This window comes from Sander lucioperca, chromosome 17 (assembly GCF_008315115.2).
Source record: "Sander lucioperca isolate FBNREF2018 chromosome 17, SLUC_FBN_1.2, whole genome shotgun sequence".
In the NCBI taxonomy this organism is placed as follows: domain Eukaryota; kingdom Metazoa; phylum Chordata; class Actinopteri; order Perciformes; family Percidae; genus Sander; species Sander lucioperca.
This window is the reverse complement of record NC_050189.1, coordinates 2,158,477-2,185,873: the sequence shown is the minus strand read 5'-3', so window position 1 is coordinate 2,185,873 and position 27,397 is coordinate 2,158,477. Positions and strand designations below refer to the sequence as shown.

Here is a 27,397-nt window from a genome sequence, read left to right as displayed (position 1 = left end):
CTGAGTCATTCCTGCTCAGTGCTAAAATTACCTCTCTGCCTTGTGCATACACACTAATAACCCTGCACACTCAGAGACATGGAAATCCTGAGATGACTATAACTTGATCTGTCTAGCTGTCTCTGATTAACAAGCAACATTTGCATCTCAGTTCTTCCTCCACTCAAACTATTGCGTTATCAATCTTTCTTTAAATTACCACAGACAGCCCTCTTTTGCCTGCTAGCCCACTGATTGAATTGGGTGGGGGTTCTGCTCCTGACCTCGGAGCAGGTTGGAGCATTTCAACATACACGTGTTTAAGAGCTCAAGGGCACCTCAGCAGTGCCCAGGAGGTGAACTGGCACCTCTACAGTCAACACCCCATGCTTGGTCTGTACAGGGACTTGAACCGGCAACCCTCCGACTCCCAAGCCAAGTCGCTACACACTGAGCTACTGCTGCTGCCCCAGTGAAGATAGTAGAGGATGGAAGTTAGATGGTAGAAGCATGCTGCATGCTTATTTATTTAAATAAATTTGGTATTGAATGAAAAGACATTTTTTCGATAGTCGATACTATGGAGGCAATTTGGATAGTGCCTACAAGTGTGGAAGTTCAGTACCCAGCCCTAGCATCCCTCAGTTAAAGAGATATTTTGCTACTTTAAATCCAGCTCTGTGTCATGGCACACTGTCTGGGTAGTGTGTGCAGATGAACAGTGTGTGTCTTTCCTCTGTGGCCGCAGTGCACGGAGCTCCCAGCTGAGCAGAGCAGCAGAGGTCTGCCGAGATCCGCTGGATGACACGAAATGGGTCACAGAGATACGCTGAGATAGATCTTCGGATACCTTGGATGGATGGAAGCCAAACACCATTAATCTAAACACACTGCCAACACCGCCATGGCACAGAGCTGGATTACAATCTGCAAAGTATCACTTTAAACAAAGCATTTTAGCATCTTTTGTGATCCTCCCTTGTGACAATGATGAGGTAAACAATAGAAATCGTCATTCACGTTACAAAGTAACCTACCAGGAATGTGCTTGCATATGTTTGATTGGCCAACATAGTGCCCTGCAGGATGACTCACCATTTTGCTGGAGCCCTCTGTATTGGCACACCCACTGTGCCAATTAGAGGATGTATTTTTTCTTGCAGTAGACCTACTGTTGTCTGTCTAAACACATCCCTGGAAGGGAGATCGGGTCAGTGTCGTTGGAAAGTATCGTATGCTGGTGAACAATGGGGGGTAAGCTAACAGGAAGCACTTTACTGTATATTCTCAAAGTCAAATGTGTAACTTTCAGAATAAAAAGACAAACTAACTTACAGCCTCTTTTTTTCTTAATGTTAAACAGTTATATTGTACATATTTGTTTCTGTATTTATTATTTTCCTAATAATATCTTTAATATGTTTATGTATGCACCGTCCACCAAGGCAAATTCCTTGTGTTACTTGCTTGGCAAAAAAATCATTTTTTTTTATTCTAATGTTGGAAACAAACAAAAAGGGTTTTATTTTGGCTTTAAGAACTTAGTTTCAACACAATTGACTGCTAAAGTTGTCTAATTCAGGGACACTGACCCATCCTTCTCAAAGAAGAGTTGGTTTTAACCATCTTAATTAATATTTAACTGGAATCAGTCAGCATCCGGACTGGCTCTCAAATTTCTGAGCCATGCATGATTTGGGCTGAAAGCAAGCCCCCTCTCCCATTTTTATGTTCTACCTCTGTTCTGGGGTCACCCAGAGGGGCCGTCAATGACCCCGCCTCTAACCAGTTCAACCAATCATCTAGATTCAACCCACTTCATCTTCTTTATCCCAGCACCACACCCCCTCCCCAGCATCCCCTGTGACAAATTGGATGACTGAGGGTTACTTCTCCCTCTTGGTACCTCAACCTCCATAAGACTCCATCCCCCACAACGCCTTGCATTGTGATGATGGGCAAGTGTACATGGTATGATGGTTTGAAAGTCTCCCCAGCAAAAAATAAAAATAAAAATAAAACATTACCCCAACATGCATCGATCAAGGCAAAGTGTAGAAGAACATAGCATCACAAATTGATGTATGATGAAGCAGGGGGTTAACAACGCTGCGATGACATGCAATGTCAAGACACATTTTACTGCTAGAAATGTGTGAGATGTGTGGGGGAGGCAGGAATTTTGCTGCTGTCATTTGACACAGTGTATAAATGTATCCCCCCCTGTGCTCGTCCAAAAAGCACAAAATAAGGGGCATTTAACTGAATTACATTATCCGCATGTATTATCTATAGTCAACATATTGTGTTGACAACATGGGATTAATTCCTGTCATGCCAATGTTGCACTGAACTAAAAAACAAAACACACACACACACACACACACACACACACACACACACACTTAAGCGTAGAAGAGACGAAAGAGATGTCATGCAAAATAAGAATCTTCCCTTGCCACCTCGGCTGTGTTCCAAAGCACAGTGAACTGAGATGATGTCAAAGACAGAGAGAAAGAGCGTGTGACAGAGGGAGAGAGAAAGTGCGTGTGCTGTTTGTGTATGAAAGAGTGAGAGACGTCATCTGCCTGACCGGACTACCGGACTACAAGCATACGAGCACCGGCCGGAGGAGGGACAGTGCCTCCACTGTGTAGCCGGACAGAGAGTCACTGTGCTCGGAAAGGAAACCATTGCCGTTACCAGTCGTCTCGCAGCAGCAGCGGGGCTGAATGCTGGAGGACACCGCGGAAAGTAACACAGGAGCAGTTGTTAGTGAGTGATTGACGGGGGGAACATGGCTTCTTCTCCGGTCACCCCAGCATCGCTCGAAGGAGGGACACCTTCACCCACCGGGAATGAGGAGCACGCTTCAACCCGACAGGTAGGCTAATACGCCTGTGCCCGATAACGTTCCATTCCTACAAACGTGTAAAAGAAATAAAAAATAAACATACCGAACTTCATTTGAAAACATATCAACTTGACACTCACTCGTTCATTTGCAAGGGCACATGCGTGCATGAACGTGATTACATATATAGTCTGAGTCAGCAGAAACTGCTCTTTAATTCGGCGTGCATTTCATACTTTAACCAGCATTTCATTTTAAGTAAAATCCATATTCTGAAACGTTATTTTAACTAACCACGCTCCACAAAATAAACAGTAATGGGTTTTATCAAGCTGTATGAAGCCGCTATAAAAGTTCAGTTTTTATGAAAATAAGTGCTACTTGGGGAATCCATTGCTCTCTGAATTTAACATAGCCCCTAAAGGTAGGCCTATATGCGAGCGTATACGTCATTCCATGTCATTCAGCCTGCATATTTGCTGGTGTCCGAGTAAACATAAACCTGATAGATTTTGAAATGGAGTTTGGTGTGACGTACTGTCGCTGCTGACACACGTGTCGTAACAGTGATAGCCTATAGTAAAGTGCTGGTGGGTAGTTTGTCCCATAAAGTGACAGCTCTAGTTAGGAAGGCGTTTCCCTGAATGTGACACTTGCATGGTCCAAATCACTGCTGGAAAGTCACGAAGCTGTCCTGCTAATCCTGTTACTGTTGTTTACCAGAGCCAGTGATGGCAGTGATGGTGCGTATGAAGATGATTTCTTCCCTTGCACTGCTGATATTAGGCTACCTATCTAGTAGGCTATTTACAGTATGTTGCTCCTCATTGCTCCTTTAAAAAAAGCATAGTCCTCCTGACTGAGCATATGAACTATAGATGAAATCTTTTCCTTTTCATCAGCCTGCAAAACTGCAGGTCCCTGTGTGCTGGTGAATGAGTCCTACATAGGTGAGCCAACATGTGCTTCTGTCAGATAGTAGGCTTTTAAACACAGTGTTCTGACACTCATATTCAGTCACTAGGGCTGGATGATTAATCGAAAATGTACCGACAACGAAATTCTGAAGCTGCCATGGACCTATTTTTCCCATGAAGATAATTTCAATAAGTTATTTCTGTTGATAGGCCTACTTTCTCTTTAAAAACATTCTACACTTGCCAGTCGCCAAATGCGGGGCGGGGGATGGGGTGGGGTAGGGGGGTGTCGACACCTACACACACAAACAGTGGCGTACACACCAGACACCAGCCACTACCTTCTGCTTAACTAGCGTTTAACTCAGGCCGGCTGCATACTGGCTGCGTGGCGTGAGCGTGGCGTTTCTGTTGCGTGTCAGTTGCTCTCCACAAGCAGAAAAAAGAGGAGCTTAAAACGCATCTAGCTGGTTCAAAGTTAGGACTAACAAGTTAATTAGCTGTTAAGAAATATATTGTATAGCCTATTTACATTTTCATCATGCAAAAGACGTTTTTTAAAACTTTATACAACATTTTTTTAAAAACGCAGTGTCCGTCGTCGAGTCACATTTTTTTTTTAAATTAGCGTTCATTTATCGTTATCGAGGTAACGTGCAATTAATGGTGATTGATTTTAGGTCATATCGTGCAGCCCTATTAGACACTCTGCAGCATGTTGTCTTTGTAGAGGACGCTGAATCTGTTTGCAGCCTGGTCCACACCGAGGCCTTCACAACAGGTGTATAGTGGTATCAGTGTCAGCAGCCTGGCAGCTCTGATGTACTAACGTGTACACACGGTTGGAGTGACAGGAACGCAAAGTGAATGCCAGCTGTACTGCTTAGACTGCTTGTTCTAAAACCTGCGTAAAGGGACATCAGAGAGTCTGAGAGAAATTGTTTTAGGCTGAGTTATGATGATTTTAATACTCAGACATCCTGTAGGCCTATAGTCATAACAATAGAGTGCATGTAGCATGTTCAGCAGAGCTGCAAAGATAAATCAGTTAGTTGTCAACTATTAAATTAATCGCCAACTATTTTGATAATCGATTAATTGGTTTGAAATATCTTTGAGTCATGAACAAAAGTGAGAGGCAGAGCTGTGGACTGTCAGACCCTCAGTCATGTTGTGCCTGTTTTCCATTCAACAACAGTTGCAGTATTTCCCCTAAGCGCTCCAAGTTACCACTGCAAAGCACTGCACTGCAATGGACATGTGAATATGGATTCTTTCTACTTGTCACAGGTTTACACACAGTTTTTTTTATGTCAAAGAAGAAGCTACAATTTATGCCATAGACTAGGCATCAAAATGATATATATGCAAGGATAGGGGTTTTCAATAGGAAAATGAGCTTCATTCTTCTTTTTTTGTGAGGCTGTTTGGCTGTCTGTTTTGTTTGGGGGGGGGGCAGTTATATGCATTTTCTCTCAAGATATTTGATAATACAATGGCTAAAACATGATATTTTGATATTTGCCAAGGAAAACAATGATCCCATAGAGCCTGTATCCTGTTTTATATGTCATTGTTTTAAACTGTCTTTTTAATAGGATTTTCACTCCTGTCACCTAAAAAAAAGGCAAAAATTGTCTGATATTACTATTTTTAAGTTAGACGACATAACAGGTAGGGTAAGAATTAGGAGTAAACAGCATTACTAATCCTGAAACCTATTTTTGTTACTATGCTGGAGCAGAGTTGACAGAATTAAAGGAACACACCGACTTATTGGGACTTTAGCTTATTCACCGTAACCTCCAGAGTTAGATAAGTCCATACATACCCTTCTCATCTCTGTGTGTGTTGTAACTCTGTCTGACGGCTCCACCGGTAGCTTAGCCTAGCACAGATCCTGAAGGTAACTGGTTCCATCTAGCCTACTGCTCCCAATAAGTGACAAAATAACGCCAACATGTTCCTATTTACATGTTGTGATTTGTATAGTCACAGCATGTACAAATAACAAGGTCACATGACACACAGCCATCTTCTAACTGTATATAAACTGGGAACTATATTCTCAGAAAGGCGAAACATTGCTGATCTGCTCGGGGCTTCTTAGGTGCTGCAAAGCATATCACTACGCCCAAGTAGCAGAAGTAGCACTGCTTTGCCTTTCTGAGACTATAGTTCCCAGTTTATATACGGTTAGAAGATGGTTTTAGACTACTTTTAGTGATATTGGCCAATGTTTTAATGAGTGGGTCTCTGTTGTATTTGTGTCTTACATGCACATGTACATGTAGGCAAGTGACCAGGCCTAAAAATGATAAATGAAATGGTAAAATCAATCGACAGTAACTCAGAACTGTAGACCATCCATGGTGTGATCTCTGTCATTACACACGCACACATCAACACATCAGTCGTGGAGTGTAAAAAGTGAGAAGGCGGAGGTGAGAGGGAGTGTATTAATAGGAGAAAAGCCCCAGCACAAAGTGCTTTTAAATGCTGCAAAATTAGATATTTTCCAGAGCAAGGGACATTGTTAGTGTTAGAAAAATCTAAAAACATGCTAGCAGGCCTCAGCACATCGTAATAACACACTACTACCCAACTACTAAAGAGCTGTATAGTATTCTCTTTTCTGTCAGGTGGAAGTACCTCCAGTTATTCAGAGCTATCTGCTTTATGATGATCAAGAAGAAGACATGTGGCCGGGTTAGCTCAGTTGGTAGAGCGGGCGCCCATATTTAGAGGTTTACTCCTCCACGCAGCGGCCGCGGGTTCAACTCCGACCTGTGGCCCTTTGCTGCATGTCATTCCCCCTCTCTCTCCCGCTTCATGTCTTGAGCTGTCCTGTGAAAATAAAAATGCACTAAAAAATAATCATAAAAAAAAAAAAGACATGGGCAAATTCACAATTTTCACTCTGTTATTACAGATGCACACACATTAAACACACACCTGAATTACATACATGCTCAGGACATGCTATACACACTACTGGTGACTAATGTAAGAGTGGGCATTTGGGGGTTCGGTGCCTTGCTCAAGAGCACCTTGGTAGTGCCCAGGAGGTAAACTGGCACATCTCCAGCTACCAGTCCACACTCGACTTGAACTGGCGACCCTCCGGTTCCCAACCCAACTCCCTACGGACAGAGCTACTACCACCCCACGAGTCCAGTCAGAGCTCTGAGGAAATGCCAGGCACAAAACAATCACTCCAAAAGTGCACAAAATAATATGATAATAATATTTCTTGCTGTTGCCTTAATTATGGAAGGGCAAATGCCTTCACATAAGACAGAAGACAGACGAGGAAATAATTCTGTGTCAAAGATAAGTGGAGATTGTTTTCTACCTGTATATTTTTTTTTATAATTAGTATATAATCATTTGTATCTGTTATCTCGTATGGTGGCCTACAGTAAATCATGTTTAAAGCCACTGTTGAATAGTTGGCACCCCCTAGTTAACCTGATGTGCCAGATGGTTTGTTATACAGAACCCTCTGAGAAGCTGTCTTTGGAAATTATTAGGAAAAAGGGCCTCCGCGTGTTCGCCATTGTTGATATGAACGAACAGTCACCGCTGTCACACACACCTAAACTACGGCAGTAGCTGCCATTAGTTTATGACAGGACGCTAATTGTTTGGGTTCACTGCTGTCCGGTGATATGTGATCTCACCTTTCTCACATGATCTCGTGATATGGCTAGAATCCAGCTGCCGTGCAAGGTAACCCCCTAGTGGTAGTTTAAGAAAAGAAAGAGATTGGTCTCTGTGATTCTGAGATGACGGATAGGCTGAAAGCAACACTGCATCAATTTTCAACAAAATTGTTTATTTTTTCTTTAGAGTTGTCTGTACGACCTCAGGTGTTTCGGAGAGTACTGCAACGAACAATGCGCTGAGCATAAACGTCTCTGTGCGTGCTAGTAGGGCGCTCGCCATCTACGGCGGCCCGCGCACGGTGTTGAGCGTGAGTATACCCGCGCCTAACCTCTCGTCTCGTCAGTTGAGCAGGTAGTCGAGTAATGTCAGCAGTTTGGAGATATTTCAAGCGAAACGATGATGATAAAAGTAGAGCAGACTGCAAACTATGCTCTGCTAAACATCTGATGAAAATAAAACATTGTTAGAACTGTAATGGTATTATTAAGTACTCATATATCGGTATCGGCAAGTACCGAAATGTAAGTACTTGTACTTGGTCTGAAAAAAAGTGGTATCGGTGCATCCCTACCTTTTAAGTAGGTCTTTTGGCATCCATTCTTTGTATGTAATTGTTGATGTTTTACAAAGGGTTTAACCCAAACCAGACCATACAGCAACAACAACAGGTAATGGATCAGTACTCGGTATCGGCCGTTACGCAAGTTCAGGTATTGGAATTGGAAAGGAAAAAATAGTATCAGAACATCTCTAAATCTTTTTACACTTAGGCAATACTATAACCACATTCAAATTCTACAAATAGGGGCTTTAAGCCTTCATACACATTCACATTATGACCTCACGAGCCGCTCAGGAAGCGTATGACTTCCTCTAGGCAATGCTGCCATGAAGAACAAATGAGCTTCTTCCCTTCGTTTTACCCCAGAAGTTCAGAATCAGAATCAGAATCAGAAAGGGCTTGATTGCCAAGTACGTTGCACATACGAGGAATTTGTCATGGTGTTGTTGGAGAAAGTCACACATACAAATATAAGAAGGATAAAAAGATATAAACAATATAAGTATAAACATATACACACAGTACGTATTAATAACGATAAAATAAATTTAAATAAATAGTAAAATAAGTTAAACAGTAGTGAAAAGGGACGCTACAACAGAGTAGGTACAGTGGCATGAGGAGCCAGAGGTGGAGTGTGGAGAGAGTCAGGATGGATTCCGAGCCTTGTTTAGAAGGCCAGTGGCGGAGGGGAAAAAACTGTTTATGTGGCGTGAGGTTTTGGTCCTGATGGACCTCAGCCTCCTGCCAGAGGGGAGTGGCTCAAAGAGCTTGTGTCCGGGGTGGGAGGGGTCAGCCACAATCTTTCCAGCACGCTTCAGAGTCCTGGTGGCGTATAGGTCCTGGAGCGGCGGCAGATTGCAGCCAATCACCTTCTCAGCTGACCGAATGACACGCTGCAGCCTGCCCTTGTCCTTGGCAGTGGCAGCAGCGTACCAGATGGTGATGGAGGATGTGAGGATGGACTCAATGATGGCTGTGTAAAAGTGCACCATCATTGTCTTTGGCAGGTTGAATTTCTTCAGCTGCCGCAGGAAGTACATCCTCTGTTGTGCTTTCTTGACGAGGGAGCTGATGTTCAGCTCCCACTTGAGGTCCTGGGAGATGGTAGTTCCCAGGAAGCGGAAAGACTCCACAGTGTCAATTGTGGAGCCACAGAGGGTGATGGGGGCAGGTGAGGCTGGGTTCTTTCTGAAGTCCACAACCATCTCCACTGTAGATTGTTTTGCTTGCACCAGGTCACCAGGTGGTCAGCCTCCCACCTGTAGGCGGACTCGTCTCCATCAGAGATGAGTCCGATGAGGGAGGTGTCGTCCGCAAACTTCAGAAGCTTGACGGACTGGTGACTGGAGGTGCAGCTGTTGGTGTACAGGGAGAAGAGCAGAGGAGAAAGAACGCAGCCCTGGGGGGATCCGGTGCTGATGGTCTGTGAGTCGGAGACGTGTTTCCCCAGCTTCACATGCTGCTTCCTGTCAGACAGGAAGTCAGTGATCCACCTGCACTTTAGGCCTAAAACAGCTATAGCAGCCTTCAGCATATTCATCTGGAGGGATTAACATTGCAAACAGTGTGAGGCTGTGATGATGGACAGGGCAGAGCAGTTAGAGGGGGGTGAACGTGTAGTTTGCTCCTGTAGAGGAGGACATCTGCCTCTCGATTTTTCTGTCTTAGCCAAGGTCAGATTGTGACTGGCAAGGCTGGCAATGTGATTCTAAAAGAGAGGCATGGATGTAAAGAGAGCAAGATGGGACAAGAGAAATGCAGTGCTTTGGTAGTGATCAATTAAAGGATGTTAATGTGTCAATGCTGACACAGTGATGCACATGCTTTTCCATGGGTAGTGAAGCTACAGTAGTCAGTTTTTTATGTACGCTGCAAAGATGAAATAAATCACCTGATTAATGTAATTGCCGTTTTTCACCACAGAAAGCTGTTACCAGCCAGGCTAAAACTAATATAGTTAACCTAAAGAAACAAGGCGTCTGTCCCAACTAACATTACGGTTCGGAGCCGCGACGCTGGAAACGTAAAACCAATCTACAACAGCAGTCTGTGTCTGATATAACGTCATTTACACTGATTTAAGTGTTCTTGGATACACAGTTTGTTGCTAGTGTGTGACATGCAGGCTCTGCATGCACAGCAAACCACCAATCACAATCAATGTTGATCAATTTATCTAACAAAGCAGGCCCCGCTAGTCGACCACAACCTGAAATTTAGAGGCCAAATGGCGCGCGTCAAAACTATATGTACATACCCCACATCTGTGGCAGATGGCACACGTCGCTGCACATGGACGTGCCACGTCACCGTCCAGAAAACATGTAGCATCTCTTCTTCTCTGCTCCCGTGGCAGCTCGACTTCCTCTCTGTAGTGTGTGTGCCCCCTGGTGCTGTGACCCTAATTCATCACCTGAAGTGATGTCACACTGCGACTACTTTCTCATCAGTTCTCTATAACACCTCTTGTCTCCATTCAATCAAATGATCTTGTTGATAAAGGAATTTGTATTAAAACTTTGCAGCAAACAGTATTCAAACAATATCGTATAAAGTGAAGGAGGGTTGAGATTGTTGGGCTTAGGAGCAGTAGTGGTGTCACAGTTGTGTTTAGGTGCTCAAGGGTTCATAGTTTTCAGCAGTCTCAACGTCCAGCATTCATCTCTGTCTCTGCCTCCATCTTGCAGGACATGACTAAGCATTTTCCCAGCACTGTGATAGAATATGTGCAGTGCAGTACACATGAGTAAGGGCTTTACATAAAGAAACATGAAGATTCAGCATGTAAGAAATATTCTAAATGTATTACAGTTTTAGTCATTGTATTATTCCTAAATGAGCTGTGATAACTTAATAAATACTGTAAACAAATGAGACCATATGCAGTGGTTCCCAACCTTTTTGGTCTGCGATCAGGGAAGGCTTGTATCATGTGGACGCGCCGCCAGTTTTGTTGTCATTACTTAGAATTCCTCATGGGGGAGACAGAAACTACGCACTATAGCTTTAATATAAAATAGTTGCGCACTATAGCTTTTATATGTGGACATATTCTTTTAATCAAATATAACTATTTTTTTTTCAAAAAGTTGTTTTAGTTGAGCTACTCTACGATCTTTCCAGAAGTACCCCCTGGGTACGCATAGCCCAGATTGGGAACCACTGGTCAGGACTATATTTGCCATAAAGCCCTTTGTTGTTGTTCTTTTCTTTGTTATTTGCAACGAAGAGAACAAAGTCTCTTCCATTCTCTCCTTATACGCCCCATACGCTTAGCTACCAGCGGAGCTAACTGGTAGATTAAACTGTCGTCATCTGTTTAGCTCGCCTCTGGCCCGCCTATATCAGATACATCGATGTGACTGGTGCGGCTCGGCTACAAGGGCATAGTTAATCAGCATCATTACTCAATGCCAGAGTGACTCGCTGAGGAAATTCAAATTGTGCTGTCGCGAGAACTCTGGAATTCCAGGGTAGCACATCACAGCTGCAGATATAGACATGTTGTTGTACGCCATTTACAGGCAGGAAACGTAAAAGTCTGCTGCAATGTTGTACCACCTACAGGCAATGCTCTCCATACCTCTTTCACACCAATGACCAGGTTTTGAGCCCTGGTTATCTGACCTGTGTTCAACCCTTCTTTTGGAAATTCAAACCAAGCCAGTAAACGTGTATCCCTGGTCGTGACAATTCAGATACGACCTGGGTCACAACCCAGGAGCGATGCATAACAATTACCGTATGTGCTAGACATGGGCGGGGCTTTACACGTCATACTCAGTGAACAGCTAACATCACATACATTAGTCCAACACAAGAACTAATGTTTTGTAGCTACTTGAAGTTGTCATTGTACAGTAGAGAGAGAGAGAGAGAAAGAGAGAGAGAGAGAGAGGTTATGTCATGTTTGTTTTGCAGTGAATACGTTCTAAAGAATAAATAAATAACCATGAAATACTTGTCAGATGATTTTGTGCAGAGTGATTATTTCTCCTCCTCTGCATTTAATTGCAGCAGCTGAACAAGGAAGTTACTCTAGTATGGATGTATGACCATTGTCGTACGAGGGAAGAACATTTCTCTTTCTTTGATATCATAAAAAGTAAAGTTGGGCTTTGCTGTCGGCTTCACGACTCAAAAAAAAAGAAAAAAGAGAGTGATTCACGCTCAGTGACATTTTTCACCACTAGCTACCTACTAACTTGGTTGGTTGGTTTGTTGGTTGGCCTACCAATTTGGTCCAAACTGAAATATATCCACTTCTAGACCATATGTTGCTTTTGCATCATTTGCATCTGAGCCTAAACTGTGTGTTTGGTTTCTAGCCTTATCTGTAATGACTCAGTAATCAGAGCACATGCTGTCTTTCTGCTGTGTGCTGTGTATGACTGTGTGTGTGAGTGTGTGTGTGAGGGGGGGTTATTGGCTGTGTCATGCTGGTGTTTTTAGGAAATCCGAAGCTGTTGATCTGTCCAGTGAGACTGCACTCACAGACCTGACTGAGTTATCTCTTTTATCTTTCCTCTCCTCACATATTCTTTGTTGTTTTTCTGCTTTGATGTCTCACTCTCTGTTACTGTAGTCCATCGAATCCTTTCATTAGACAACATTATGTCTCTGTCTCTTTCTCTACTTTCCATCACTATATCCCCACTAATCCCATTACATGCTTGTCCTTGACACATCAGCTGATGACATACCAACCATTAGCTGTGATGGAGGCCTGAGGACAGCTGAATAAAGCAGGGTGGAACCATAAGACAGACAATATACAATTTCAATCCTTTATTCCGTTTCAGCTGAGAGACACTTATGGTGTTTTTCCATCACATGGTACCTGCTCAACTCAGCTCGACTCTACTCGTCTTCTTTGGTTTTCCATTATGAAAAAAAGTCCCCGGTACCTGCCAACAGGTACTTTTGTTAGTGTCACCTCGATACAAAAAGGTGACGTGAAAACCTGCAGACCACTGATTGGTCAGAGAGAATCGTCACTAATCACTGCTTCATCATTGCTAGCGACAGACGTGGGTGTCCTGAACAAACCTGCCATTTTTAAATAGATTAGCCAGCGGAGTTTTTATTGCTGCCTCCAGCTTCTGGCTGTGGTAACAGCCACATGCCAAGAATCACAAACAACACACCTTCCACGGTCTGTGTGTGTGTGTCGCGTTAGGTCACGGCAGTTTCCTGCGGCGTCGCTATGACGACCAGCCACGCTCGCCTCACGCATGAGACGGTACTCAATCTGCAACGGAAAAAGGAGGACTGGTACTAGCAGTGGGTAAGCGCCATTAGATATTAAAGAGGCGTGGTTTACTTCATAGGCTGTGTATTTGTGTTATTACTATCAGGCTCACAGATGTATGGACCCACAAATGCACGACTCAGGTACGTAGGAATGCCAAAAGTTTATTAAAGAAGACAGAATAAACTTACTGGCAACAGTGTCCAAAAACGACAGGCAAAAGGGAGAATCCAAAATACAGTCAGTGGTCAAAATCCAAGGGAAACAATCAGGTATATAATTCAGGACACAAGGAAAAACGCTCGAAGGCTGTACACGGGGGAAGCAGACAATCTCGCACTGGGGTAAGAGGAAGACTGAACTTAAATACACCAAACAGAGAAGACAATGAGACACAGGTGCAAAACATTAGGGCGGGGACAGGTAATCACTAACGGTGGGAAAAGGAAACAACAGGAAGTAAAACAAAGACAACACAAGGAAAACAGGGAATTAAAAAATAAAACAGGAAATGTGAAAACAACCCGAAAAAATAAGAATCTACAACAAAACAATAACTTGACATAGGAGCGGAACGTGACAATTACATTATCTGGCTCACATAACAGAAGTGATATAACCAAAACATGTATCCTGGAATACCTTAATTTCCTTTAATTTTTATTTCAAATCTTTAATTTGTTTTAAAAAAGTAATAAATAATTATTTTTTTTATTTGACTGAAAGAGATAATTGCATTGTTAATCACAATTAATTGTTACAGCTCTAACACTGACACACTGTGAAACACCTATCTTTACATTTACTGGCTGTTACTCAACTATAACTCATGCTTTTCTATTCTTAGGTGCATATGACCTCAGAGGCCCGGGTAGAGGAAACAAAGCAGCAGTTCAGTGACTGACCTCATTAATGTCTAGGCTCTTACCTATTTTTTTTATTGGGCAACAAACTTTTCTTAATCCCTTTTTATTTTTTCAAACTTTTTATTTTTTTCATTTTTAATTGATAGTATTAATCCGTCTTAATTCTTACTGTTGGTAATGGTTAAACAGTTCATTATTAACATCTCTACTCCCCATCTTTTTGTGCCATCATCAGGTTATATTGGACTAGACCAGTATTTTATGCAGTGACAGCCTTCCTCAAAAACTAAGGGCTGGAAATGTTAAGTGCATTGTAAGTGTTAAGTGAGTTCAGCTTGCATCACGTTTTCTGCCTCTGTCTGTCCTTTTGTGATGAAGGATGAAATCGCCTGTGTGCCCTTATGTGCCTCTTCTGCGCGATGGTGCCGCTGTGTTTTAATGTGCTAGGTAATGTCATTTTTCCCACCATGCGCTACATTTAAATCAATGCGACACACCTTACAAAAAGCGTGGAGGTTGTCGATATGACTCAGTAAGATGCATGTAAATTGTTGCCCCAACACTGTTGAAATTTACAGCTATATTTTGATTTCTTTGCGGGAACACCGCCTTCACCTGCCTTTTTTATCGGCTCGCTTTCGGGTCTGAACTTTCTGTGATGCTTGCACAGAGATCAACTGTATATGGTGTGTGGATTGTGTGAATAGGATGCATTTCATAGAAGATCTGGCAAATGGTCAACATTAGACAAACATATTGATCAGATTATTTATAAAGGAGTTTGGGCCATGCAAATTATGGGAGTTTCCTGGGAGAAATAACAAACCGGGAGGGGTCCGGGAGATAGGGCTAAAAAACGTGAGATACCCGGGAAAAACAGGAGTGTTGGCAGGTATGCCTTTGAGATGCCATGGACGCTGCCGGAGTTGGAGTTGTCCGAGAAACAACAGAGACGGGACTTAATGGTGCGTTCCATTGCACCTTTTAAGCTCATGGTGCATTCAATGTTGTTGTAAAGTACCCTTCTTCTTTCTAGTGGTCCTTTTTCGTGTTTTAACAGCATTTGAGTGATGAAATAAGTTATTGTTCTACGTTATTGTTAAATTTTAAATAAAGCATTTCAATTTGACCGTATGGCCTTAGCAATGAACAAGCCGTTCTTTAATGTCACCACTGTTGTTTTCTGCTTCTGTTTTTTTTTTTTTAGTAACGGTATCGAAAAAAAAAACCAAATGATATCCAACCCCTACAAATGTTGGCACCTAGTTTTTTAGCCACTGTTGGTCGGTCGGTCGAGAACTTCGGATCAGACTGCCGTATATTGGCAAATGTATTGGCATGCTAATTTGCTAATTACTGTACACCGAACACAAAGTACAGGTTAGGCTGATTGGAACATGGTTGTATTGCAGGTATTTGGCCATCAACAAGACGTATTGGACAAATTTAAATTTTGACCTGATGATGGCACTGGAACAAACATGAATACCTGTACCAAATTCCATGGCAATCCATCTAAAATGTTGTTGAGATCATTTTCTTAAAAGCAAGTATTTCATCCTCATTCTGGTCTCATTCTTGGGGGTGGTGATGGCGCAGTGGATATGACACATGCCTTTGGTGTGGGAGACCCGGGTTCGATTCCCACTGCAATACATCAACCAATGTGCCCCTGAGCAATGCACTTAACCCCTAGTTGCCCCAGAGGCGTGTGACCTCTGACATATATAGCAATTGTAAGTCGCTTTGGATAAAAGCGTCAGCTGAATGACATGTAATGTAATGTAATGTCTCCAGAGTACTGCAGATATTGTTAGTACAGTATTTCATATTGAGTGATTTCAGTCTAAACCAAAGTAATGGACCAACTGGCGGCCCGATATTGCCACCCCAGGAGCTACACCCCTAGCTAAGGTTAGGGGCAAATCATGGTTGTGGTCAAACAAAGCAAACCTTGACTGTTGCAAATCGTGATCTCCAGTATCAAAGTCAGATCATTTGTATCATCTACCCTGACTAGCAGGAGGAGGTTTTGCAGCAGTTTAACATGTTAAAGTTCAAGTTCAACAACACAATGGTATAACAAGCTACTGCCACCTTTGCTTGCTTTGTCATTATTTGCTTGAACCCAAGAGGTTGCTTGTCAAAAAATCACAAACTTAGCTCACTTAATGAATGATGAATGATGTTGATTTCTGTGAAGGACAGTCTCACATAGCAGCAAATTAAACATCAGAAAATATGACAAAGAATGCCCTGTTCTGAAGTGTTCATTCTTTACTATCCTGATTTTGCACATGATATCCCTCTTCATTCAAGTTTCATACTTACTGTAGCTTCCTTTAATAGACATGTGCTTTGGAACCATGGATGTACATTATAATAAGAGGATATATAATAAGAACTTGAGTCTTTGAGATGAGGCGCCATTCATTCCTATGAGAGTTGCTCAGTGTAAGCCAAAAAGGTTCAACTGCCTATATTTTTTACACTGTGTGTAAAATTACTCAGATTCTCTCACTGCTTCTGCACTGTTGGGCCCATAGAGCAGGCACACTAGAGTCTTCTGCCAGCTGAGCTGGATACTTCCGCTTCTGCGCTCCGGCTAACATGAATAGGGATACAATTATTTAATTTGACATTATTATTTTGGATCCCTAGACTTTACAAATGTTATCTGACCGAATGGATCAAATTCTGATGAAAAAAAAACAAAACTTTTTTGCGCGGGTTGTCACACTCAAAAGAATGTATCCACTAATTTACAGACGTCTCTTTGGCCATGTAAGTCTATCGGCAAAAGTACTTTTAGGCCCAATGTGACGAACATAAAAGTAGCAATTCCACCGTTTGGCCACTAAGTCAAATTGGCTTTAAAGCCCAGCTCATTTCCTGAGGCTCACCTCCTGTTCTCCCCAGCCGCTTACTGACTCACTCTCTGATCTGAATCTGAAGGCGCTGACAGCATATTTGCACTGGTGTGGGCTCATAGAGACTATTTAGACAGCCCTTCAGGCGCTGGGCTGTGGGCATGTGTCACATAGATGGCATGCCTTCACTGGGCCTCCTGGGGTGGTGCATAAAGTCAGTGTGTGTGTTTGTGTGCGTATGTGTCTTGTGTGCATGAGGACAAGCAGGACATGTGAAGTGCAATCGTACACCGCATTGATAGAATCAAGTGCAAACTGGAGGCTCTACTTATTTTGTGTGTGTGTGTGTGTGTGTGTGTGTGTGTGTGTGTGTGTGTGTGTGTGTGTGTGTGTGTGTGTGTGTCGACAGTCTGAATAGCAGTCTGTGTGTCCATGGAAAGTCAACAGCTACCAGGGGACAAAGCAAGCACTTGTGTTTGTCACAGAAGGAGGCCGATTTTAGAGAGCTGTTTGTTTCCTAAAAAAAACACAATTGGCCAGTTGATCAGACACCTCTTTTTTGAACTTCTTTCAGGTTCTTATGTGTTTAAAATATATATATTTGAATATATTGGAACCTATGTCTTTAAAAAATGTAAACATACTTACAGCCTCAATAGAAGTGCAATGCTTAATCAGTAGAGTACACTTGATATTATCTTTTTGTAATGCACTGGACTGCAATGCACTGGATTGATGAGATTAAGCTGTTAATATTTGTCAGGGGTGATATTTGGACAGCACTTAGAATAGATTCTTTGCTTTGTTTTTCCAATATCTCCAAAATTGTACAAGTTCTGGCATAGGAGCACCATTCCTAACAGTAGCAGAAAGAAGGTTGCTTTGAGCACAAACAGCATCTGACTTTACCACATGTTCTGTAGTGTTCAGCACGTTAGCTAGCTCTGCACTCTCTCTCTGTCTCACAGATCTCTTTTAGCCCCTTTCTTCAAAAGCTCAACCCATGATGCTTAGGTCTTGGGTTTGTGATAAACAGGTCTATTTAAAAACGTAAAAGTATCTAAATTAAGGCTGTTTTATCATGTGACATGCAGCAATCTGAGAGGTCAGTGGAAGTGGCCACCCCTGTCTGCTTCCTTTATCAGAAGCATGAGCTCAGGAAACAGCACATGCAGCAAGTGTGATATATGTACAGAAGTGGCTATATTTGAAAACATATATTTACTGTTGTGTATTTTGTATTGACTGGAATACCATTGAAAATTAAATTCACAATTATGTGTAGCTCAACCATTATTCTCCACCTCTGATAGGATGGATATGGGATTCATATAACTCACCAGAAACTCCAGTTCTTTCTATTAGTTTATCCCGTCTCTGTATGTTTATGAGGCAGATTCATGTCCCAGGATAAGCACAAATCTTTTGCTCAAGTTGAAACATTTTCAAATCATGCAGATGCATCTTTACCTTAAATCTGCTCTGCGGTGGGCGAATTCACATCCAATCACCTCCACTTGTGTATATTGGATATCTAAAATTCAATCCAACAGCCTTACATCCTACCCACTGTCCCTTCTCATTTGTCCCCGTCCCATCTGTCAGAGCTGCCCCCCCTCCACTCTGTGCTGTCAGTGAAGGGGGATTGATGCTTAGCAGACCTTGTGGTGAAGGTTGTTATTGGCCAGCAGGGTTTGAACCCCCATTACATTATGAGGATACTCTGTATGCCACCCACCACTCAGTGGATCAATAGCCCCGACGAGGAGGCCTGTCTGAAGGGTGCTGCATAAGCGCAGTGATGACACCCAATCAATTCCATCAGGTTCTTGTCTCTGGCTTTATGAACTGCTGAACACTCTTCATCACACACATGCATGCTGGCTCTGCCTTGTAGTTGCATGTGGACATCAGCCAGTGGAACAGAGTGTGTAATGAGTTGTGTGTGTGCAGGCAAGATTACTTGGCAGGAAATGTTGGAAATTTCTGCAGAGTAAATGCATAAAAGAATTTCTTTAAGGATTTCATGCTTTCCTCCTCAATATTGTTTCACTTGCAAAAAGTATTTGAGGAATGCAAATGTTATGACTCAGCAGCTAAATATAGTAAAAAGATGTGAGGGACTGTATGAAAATGATTTTGGGTAGGTGGTAGGAAAAGGTAGCCTGGTCCTACAAGACTCTGGTACATTTCATTTTTACAGAGAGTCTGGCCACTCTCCATAGACAAGTGTTAACTTCCTTGAAGGTGGGTACTCTGTTGAAGTTTAAAACTATTGAATCTGCCCAGAGCCACTCTGGAACTGCCTAGGGCTGCAACAACGAATCGATAAAATCGATAAAATTTGATTATTAAAAAAGTTGGCAACGAATTTCATTATCGATTTGTTGTGTCGCGTGACACGCCACTCAGTCGCGGAGATAAAAGCAATTGAGTTGAGTGCCGTGCGGAGCGGCGCGGAGCGAAAGAAAATAAAAAAGAGCAGAGCGGGGGTAGTGGAAATACGGAGAGAGACCCTTAACGTTGTTCTGAAACACATGGCGGAGGCAGAGAAATCAGTACGACCAAGGTGTGGGAGCATTTCACACCAAATCAATCGAAAACGTGTTAATTGCAAGATAATAAAGCAAAAGCGACACGGCATGGCACAGGCGCACCACGGTGATGATTTAGCACCTAAAACGTAAACATGTTGGAGTCCTTGATGAGGAGGAAGGGAGTTCAACAGCAGGGTAAAGTCACTACACAATCCTACTTTTGTTCCGTTTTGAAGTAAGGAACGTAAGGTCTCTCCAGTAGCTCTTCTGGTGCTGGTGTGGTGTTTACTCGTTATCCAGCTTCACAAGCATGACAAGCTAGCGTTAGCTCGTTAATAACAGTAGGAAAGCTGGACTAAAGACACGTTTTTATTCACTCGCCTTTTGTGGCCCATTCATTTTTCAATCTATTGTCATGTATATATTCTGTGCTTTGTCCCATATCAGTTATTGTTGACAAATATATTTGTGTGTGTTGTACTTTTTAATTTCATTTTAAAGTTCTTTTATAGCACTTGGTCATCTTAAGCTGTGTTTAAATGTGGTGTACAAATGAACTTAACTTGCACTTACTTCAATGATGGTAATAATTTAATGAATAAGCTTCAAGTGAACGTGTGTGTGTGTGTGTGTGTGTGTGTGTGTGTGTCTTGTCTATATCTACTCTTTGGGTTACTTACCTTTACACAACTATTAACTAAAACAACAAGTATGTATGTAAGTATGTATTGAGTTGATGTAAATTAATGCTTTTTTGTTTTTTTATCCGATTCATCGATTAATCGAAAAAATAATCGACAGATTAATCGATTATTAAAATAATCGTTAATTGCAGCCCTAGATCTGCCATAACCAATCACATGACCAATCCTTAGCCACTCCAAGGAAAATGATAATTGAGCGGAAGTACGTAGGAGGGCGGAGCCAGGCTAAGGAAAAGGGGGAGTGTGTTATGATATTTATTTTTGGTAGTCAGACTGTTTGGGGAGCATTGGTGGTGAAAGCAAATTAATCTGTCTATGCAAAGGGTGTCCAAACCTTTTTTAAAGAGTGCCAGATTTGATAATGTGAAGATGCCCGGGGGCCAATGGTCCCTACTGACATTTTTTTTAACAATAAAAGTTACATACAAATGCACTGATCTATAACAATTTTTATTTTCATTGTCACAATTATCTCATTTTTTCTAAATGGCAACGTAACCAAATCAACACCACTCAGGCGTGAACAAATCTAAAAAACAAACAAAACAATTCTGCCTTACTTTTACATCTGTAATCAGATAACCGAACATACTGTATGGAATACCTTACACTTGAAGTTGATTGTTTATTTTAAACATGACTTATTATGCGTAAGCTTACAACATAGGACTCTTGCTTGTCTTTCACAAACCGAGGCTGCGGGCCATATGAAAACTGGCCAGACTTTGGACATGCCTGGTCTATGCTCTATTAATTTCATTTTCTTTCAAGACTTGTCTTTTTAGGGATCCAAGCCCGAGGCTGTGGAACCCTATTGTTTTCGCTAAGATTTTTATTATTTTTCCGCCCAGTCTTTCGTAAAAAGTCATACTGCAGCCTACACCGTACAAGTTACACAGCTGACACTTTCAGGGGGGGGGGAGGGGGGGGTACAGAATGGGGCGCACTACTCAGATTCCAAAAAGTACACATATCCACCACTAGGTGGCGCTATAGCAGAAACAACACGTTTGGCCTTATAACTCCCTAGTGTTACCTAGGATACATCGCACATTCAAAAACCATATATCATCGTGTTCCCTGGATCCAACTGAATCTACTGATATAGGCCACGCCCATTTCCGCCTAGACTTATGCGTGAAAAATCGCGATTTATTGAAAACCTACTTTGCCGAACTCCTCCTAGACCGTGTGACCGATCTGCATGAAACTTGGCACATAGCATCTCCAGACCGACCTGACAAAAAGTCATGAAAATAATTTTTATAGGATAAAAATTGCGCATATTACGCACAAACAAATTTGTGTAGCTAACTATTAAAACACCAACTTTGCCATATCTCGGCCAACATAAATGCTATCACCGCGAAACTTAAGATTGTTGTTTACCATGAGCCTCTGGAGGTCCCCCACATATTTTACGAAAATTGGCCACTAGGGGGCGCTACAAGTACAAAAAGTTTATATCTCATGAACAGCTCATCTGATTTTTACGAAATTTGGAGGGTACCATCTAGGGCCACTCCTGAGGCCACCCCTACAGTGGAGTACTGATTGGTCAAAGTGGGCGTGGCCTATGGGACCCACATTTGGATTCACCACTTACACTAATGTGAGCAACTTCAAATTTACAGAGTATATGTACAATGGGTCATGTGGACCACTAGGTGGTGCTTTGTTTTTTTGCTTTTAAATCCCACATTACACATCGCACATTAGAAAACCTTACATCCACGTGTTCCTTGAATTAAGCTGAATCACAGGATGTAGTCCTCGCCCATTTCTTCAAGTTTTTTCGCAATATTGCGCAATGCGCAAAACCAACTTTTTCGAACTCGTCCTAGGCCGTGCGACCGATCTGCACGAAACTTGGTAGATAGCCCCTCCATATGGCCCTGACTAAAAGTCATGGAAACAATTTTTCTACGTTAAAGTATGCGCATTTGACGACCAAACAAATTTTACTAGCTAGCTACCAAACACAAACGTTATATCTCGGCCAAATTAAATGATATCAGCAAAATACTTGTGAGTATTGTTCATCATCCAACTACGATGCTCTGTACCAAATATGGCAAAGATTGGCCATTAGGGGGCGCTATAATCAACAATTATGTGTTTTGGCCAATAACTCAATGCATGCAAATGGGACATTTGCGATTGCAATATCTCTGTCGTAGTAATTTCTATCAACATGACACTTGTCATGCTTGTTCGGCATTGATTTAAGGTTTGTGGGAGACTTAACTAAATGTAAAGACTTTGAGTTATAGTCCGCAAATCAAAATTCCTTATTCTCTTTCAGATCACTATAATATAATACTTTAATGCATTTCCATGATGTGAGCTTATAGGTATAAAATGTGACACATCTCACCCCAGAGGGCTTGGCTGTATCTGGGTGAGGCTTGGTGAACCTTCCCCCCAGACACTTTAATTTAATCCACTTTCATTCTTCCATTACACTGCATAACATTACATGTTCTGTGTCGGATTGTGCCTGCAATGTGAAATCAATTATCCTTGGTTGCATTAACAAAAATAGTACATCCAAGGGTGGGGGACTTGCTATTTCAGCCTTTTTTTTAAATGGCTCAGGCTGGGTGCTCTAATCCCATGATGGTATAATTTGAGTAGATATGAGATAATCCCTAAATGCTAAACTAGGCTGGGTTTATTGCTCAATGCTTTGGAGCTGCTGCACTGCCAGATGTATAGTATCGTTCTGATGCAGAGGACTCAAACACTCAATGATTAACACTTGGGTGGAGGCCAAATGCATCAAATGCCAACAAGATGATTCAGATTCTGGGATTCATCAGGCCTGTGCTGGCTGTTTTCTTCATTCATGGTTTTTAATGTGTCCGCCCTAAAGTGTGCACTGTGCAACAATCTGTGACATCATTTGGATCCTTAAGCATGGGAATGGTGTGACTGTGTGCGTTCATACCAATGCTTTGATTTCATACCCCAAGTGGCTGGGCTTTTTGTTTTGTTTTCTTATTGTTTTAGGATCCTCCGTCTATTGTCTAAAAGCCACAGGGCTGGGTATCCAATTACTTTTTCAGAACGAACTAAAAGATGACTGTAGCACAGAGTGTTGAAAGCTAGCAAGCCCTGAAGGCTCGCATCATTTGTTAACCTTTGTTTGATTAGTTTTTAATTGAATCATAACTTTTCGAAATGTCATGAGCCTGGCTTTTTGTCTGTTTTCTGTTTTATTTTGTAGTGACATGTCTTGTTTAGCTTCCTGCCTTGCATGTTTTTCTCGCCTTTATAATTGCCTGCCGCACAAGCATTTGTTCCACCTGTGTTTAATCAACCTTGTGTATTTCGACTGTGTATTCCCCTCTCTTATTGACTACATTTACATGCATATAATATTCCGGTTTTTGCTCTTATTCCGAAAAGACAATATTCGAACTAAGCTGTTTACATGGCCAATAAAAATTTATATTCCACTAATATTCCCTTTTACATGCAGCTGTGCAAAATAGGAGTTTTTCAAAGTTTTCCACCAGTAACAGACTTGTTGGACACAGCCTCCCTCTTTCATTCCTTCAACCACCTTCTTGAAAACATATCCAAAAACCTGTTAGTATCCAAGTCTTTCATAATGTTTAGAAGTAGCTGTGTTTCTCCTTGTTTTCTTTTGGCCATGCATCTCTACCGCAGCCCTGCAAACTGATGGCTGCTTGGTTTGTGTACAGTAACCATAGCAACGCACAGAGCTGACCGTACGCCGCAGGCAAGAGGCTGTAAAGTGTCACCAACTGCGGTAAAAAGTCTAAATGAGTCGCAGATTCCGAATGCGCTGTACACATGTCCAAAGAATGCTTCTAAAACCGGAATATACAGACGGAATATGCTGTTTACATGACCTGTATCAAATTCAGAATGTGGAATATTAGTGTGCATGGAAACATACTCAATGTCGGTTCGTCTTCATTTGTGATTAAATTTTGTTTTGCCTGCCTGTTTTTGGACTTGAGAAACCTTTGTGTGTGTGATGTCCACCTGTCAGGAGTAACAGGTACAAGTACTGAATAGGGGTCAGGGGAAGAGTCATCTTTGAACTCGTGGCTACTTTATTTCTTGTCTTTCTTTATTCCTTGGTTGGTTATATAATCTAGTCTGTTGACTATGTGTTGTGGATGTCACAAACGTTGCCAAAAGGGGTTGGTGATGTAATGTAATGGATGCTGATGTTGTTGACGATGGTTGTTGTTGATTAGATTGTGTCAACTTTGTAAGGCTGATATTTCCTACCCTGTGTAGGCTACCTTGACGCTGCTACCCATGCACCTTGTACTTGTATTTATTTGTTCTCGTACTGTACCAGTTGTGTTCCACTTTTGTTCAGGCTTACTCTAGTCCCCCCTACACCACCCCACTCATGATTGTGTGTATACCTAGTATGTATTTATATATCTTTTATGTGTTTGCACATCCAGTCGCACACCTTCGGCGACACAAATAAAGTTGAAGTTGAAGATGTGTTTGTTAAATGATCTGAATTCACCAGTCTGTCATCCACATTTTGGTTCTTCTCCTGCTGCCTGTTCTTCAACCATGACAGTAATATATGTTGGAAAAGATGTCTTCAGAAAGTATTAAATATTTGAGAACGTTTGGCTTCTTTTGTTCAAAAAACATAATTATATTTGGCAAAGTAATATATGGCATAATTTGGTATCTGTATTCAAACTCGGCTAAAGTACAACATTTTATGTTGTCTTTGTTTAGACAGTTTGCAAAACAAAAAACACAAAAAAACCTAACCCAAACCCTAAACCAAACGACAAATTGAAATCAGTTTCTTTTGAACAGGATACTAATTCATGGGATGTCTGTCTTTGGAAGCCTATTAACCTGAAGCAATTCACAAATTACGGACATGCCTTGCTGATCCACACTTGATGTCCCCAGGTCATGTCTAATGGATCAGTGCTTATTAACACTGACTGTGTTCCTCTGTGGTTACATGCTGACAAAGTGCTAACTCACATACTGTACATCTCCATCGGGACATATGTACGTTTTCAATCTGTCCGGAGCTGATGCAGCAACAGTTAGTAACATTTTGTTCTACAACTATTTCTTTAAATAGGTCCCCGTCTCTGTCCTTTGTACCCATCCCTCGCTCTCTGCAGCTGATTTGAAGCTGTTGTTACTGGAGGGTGTGTGTGTGTGTGTGTGTGTGTGTGTGTGTGTGTGTGTGTGTGTGCGCACGCTCAGGCATCCTCTCATCTTTGTGCAGCTCTGGTTCTTCATGTTGCTGCAGGCCCTCTGTGGTTGCAGCTATTGTGTGAGTTTGGTTAAACTGATGAACTAATGATTTGGACGTCTCTCCCAAAGCTAATTAGTTCTCAATACACTTGACTACAATTCACTGTATGTTTGTGTGTGTGTGTGTGTGTGTGTGTGTGTTTGTGAGAGAGGTTGTTATCCCCAATCTTTTTCTTAGCCTGGTAAAACCTATGCATGCATGTTTATATGTGTAATGCACACGTTTTGTCTGATGCACTGTATGGAATTCCATGTGGATCAAAATGACATGATGAATAAATACAGAAATCAATAAAATAAATACAGGAACAAACCAAACACATGGTGTCAACTTACAGACTGGGGAAATGTTTGTTTTTTCCAACTTAACACACTGTGTGTAAAAATGGAAGCTTACCAAGATATGTATGGCTGATGAACAGTAACATTAACCTATTGACTTCTGTCTGCAAATGTAAACCTGTATGAATGTGTTGCTGTTTCTTGTTGCTCTGGTCTCAAAACATCTGGCTAAGGACTACAGTTGAAAATTAGCCGGCTGGCTAACACTGGCACATTTACAGAAATGTTGATGTATGTGTGTTGTCCTTAATAAATAAAATAAAGAAATAATAAACAGCATGGCTACAACTGTACTGACACTCTCCTGTGTGCGTGTGCCTGTGTGTGTGTGTGTGTGTGTGTATGCATGTGTCAGCTAAGCCTGTGACTGATTCCAGAACCTCCTTCCTGTCCTTTTTCCTCTTGTTTTAGTCAGACAATCTTGAGATAAGCATGGATTTATCCATTTTTAAGATTATTTTTTGGGGCATTTTAGGCCTTTATTTTTATAGGACAGCTGAAAACATGAAAGGGGAGAGAGAGGGGGAATGACATGGCCGCAGGTCGGAGTCGAACCTGTGGCGTCGAGGAGTAAACCTCTAGAAATAGGCGCACTCTACCAGGTGAGCTACCCAGGCTCCCTTAAACATTGTTTTTGACATACATTTGCACCACCTAAAACAAAGTAGCATATATTAATGCTAACTTGCATCTTAGTGACTTTGTATGCAATCACAGACCTCTAAAACACACTTTTAGAATCCTATTTATTTATTTATTTCATTTTGACACACTCAGACTTCCACAATCTGGCAGTGGTAAAGCGTAGGTGTGCCGGCTGCCTCAACATTTCTACAGCAGGGGGCTGTAATCCATTCATCTCTCTCACTTAGCACAGATTGTATGTGTGTGTGTGTGTGTTTTACATGTCCACATGAAAGTGTATGCATGTTTGTGCAATACCCCATGCTTCCTTACCTGTGTGACTCCTGGCGGCGTTACCTGTCTCATGCTTTGCAGTTTGAGCAGCACTGCCTCTACCTGCTGTTTATTATCTTGTTGTAGTGTGTATTAAATCATGCGTATGTGGACTTTTTAGGGTTGTGTCATTATGACCGACCTCACATTTGTGTTGACAGCTTTCTAATACATGATAACTCTGGACCTGATCTTGGGACTTGACCTTGAGTTTGGATCCTTGCCCCGAGAGACAGGTTGTTGATGAAATGGACATATGTTAGTCATTGCGGTCCCCAGGTCTTTTCCCTTTCTCTAAGCTCAGGTGCTCTACCAGAGGCCCGGGAGCCTGAGGGTTCTGTGCAGTATCTTATAGTGCATTCCATTTACCTCGGAACTCGGAAGCTGGAGCTGGGAATGACGTCACTCCCAAGTTGAATGCGTTCCATTTACAAGTTGGATTTTCACTGTTTTCATTAGCTCTAGTTTTCTTGTGCATACAAACAGCGTAACAACATGTCCACAGATAGAAGATGGACAGCACTGCGTGTACGACTGATTTAATGAGACACAAATAGGACAGATATCCTTATAACTGTAGATGACTACAGCTTTCAC

At 41.9% G+C, this 27,397-nt stretch overlaps 1 protein-coding gene across 1 annotated transcript in view; it reads left to right on the top strand.

Annotated features, from left to right (window-relative positions):
- Positions 1-2,498: 2,498 nt before the first annotated feature.
- ank2b (ankyrin 2b, neuronal) overlaps positions 2,499-27,397 on the top strand; it is a 241,092-nt gene continuing 216,193 nt past the window's right edge. The window contains exon 1 of the mRNA XM_035993711.1: positions 2,499-2,863. Within this exon, the coding sequence (XP_035849604.1) occupies positions 2,777-2,863 (87 nt within the window). The 5' untranslated portion in view covers positions 2,499-2,776. The remainder of the gene's footprint in view (positions 2,864-27,397) is intronic.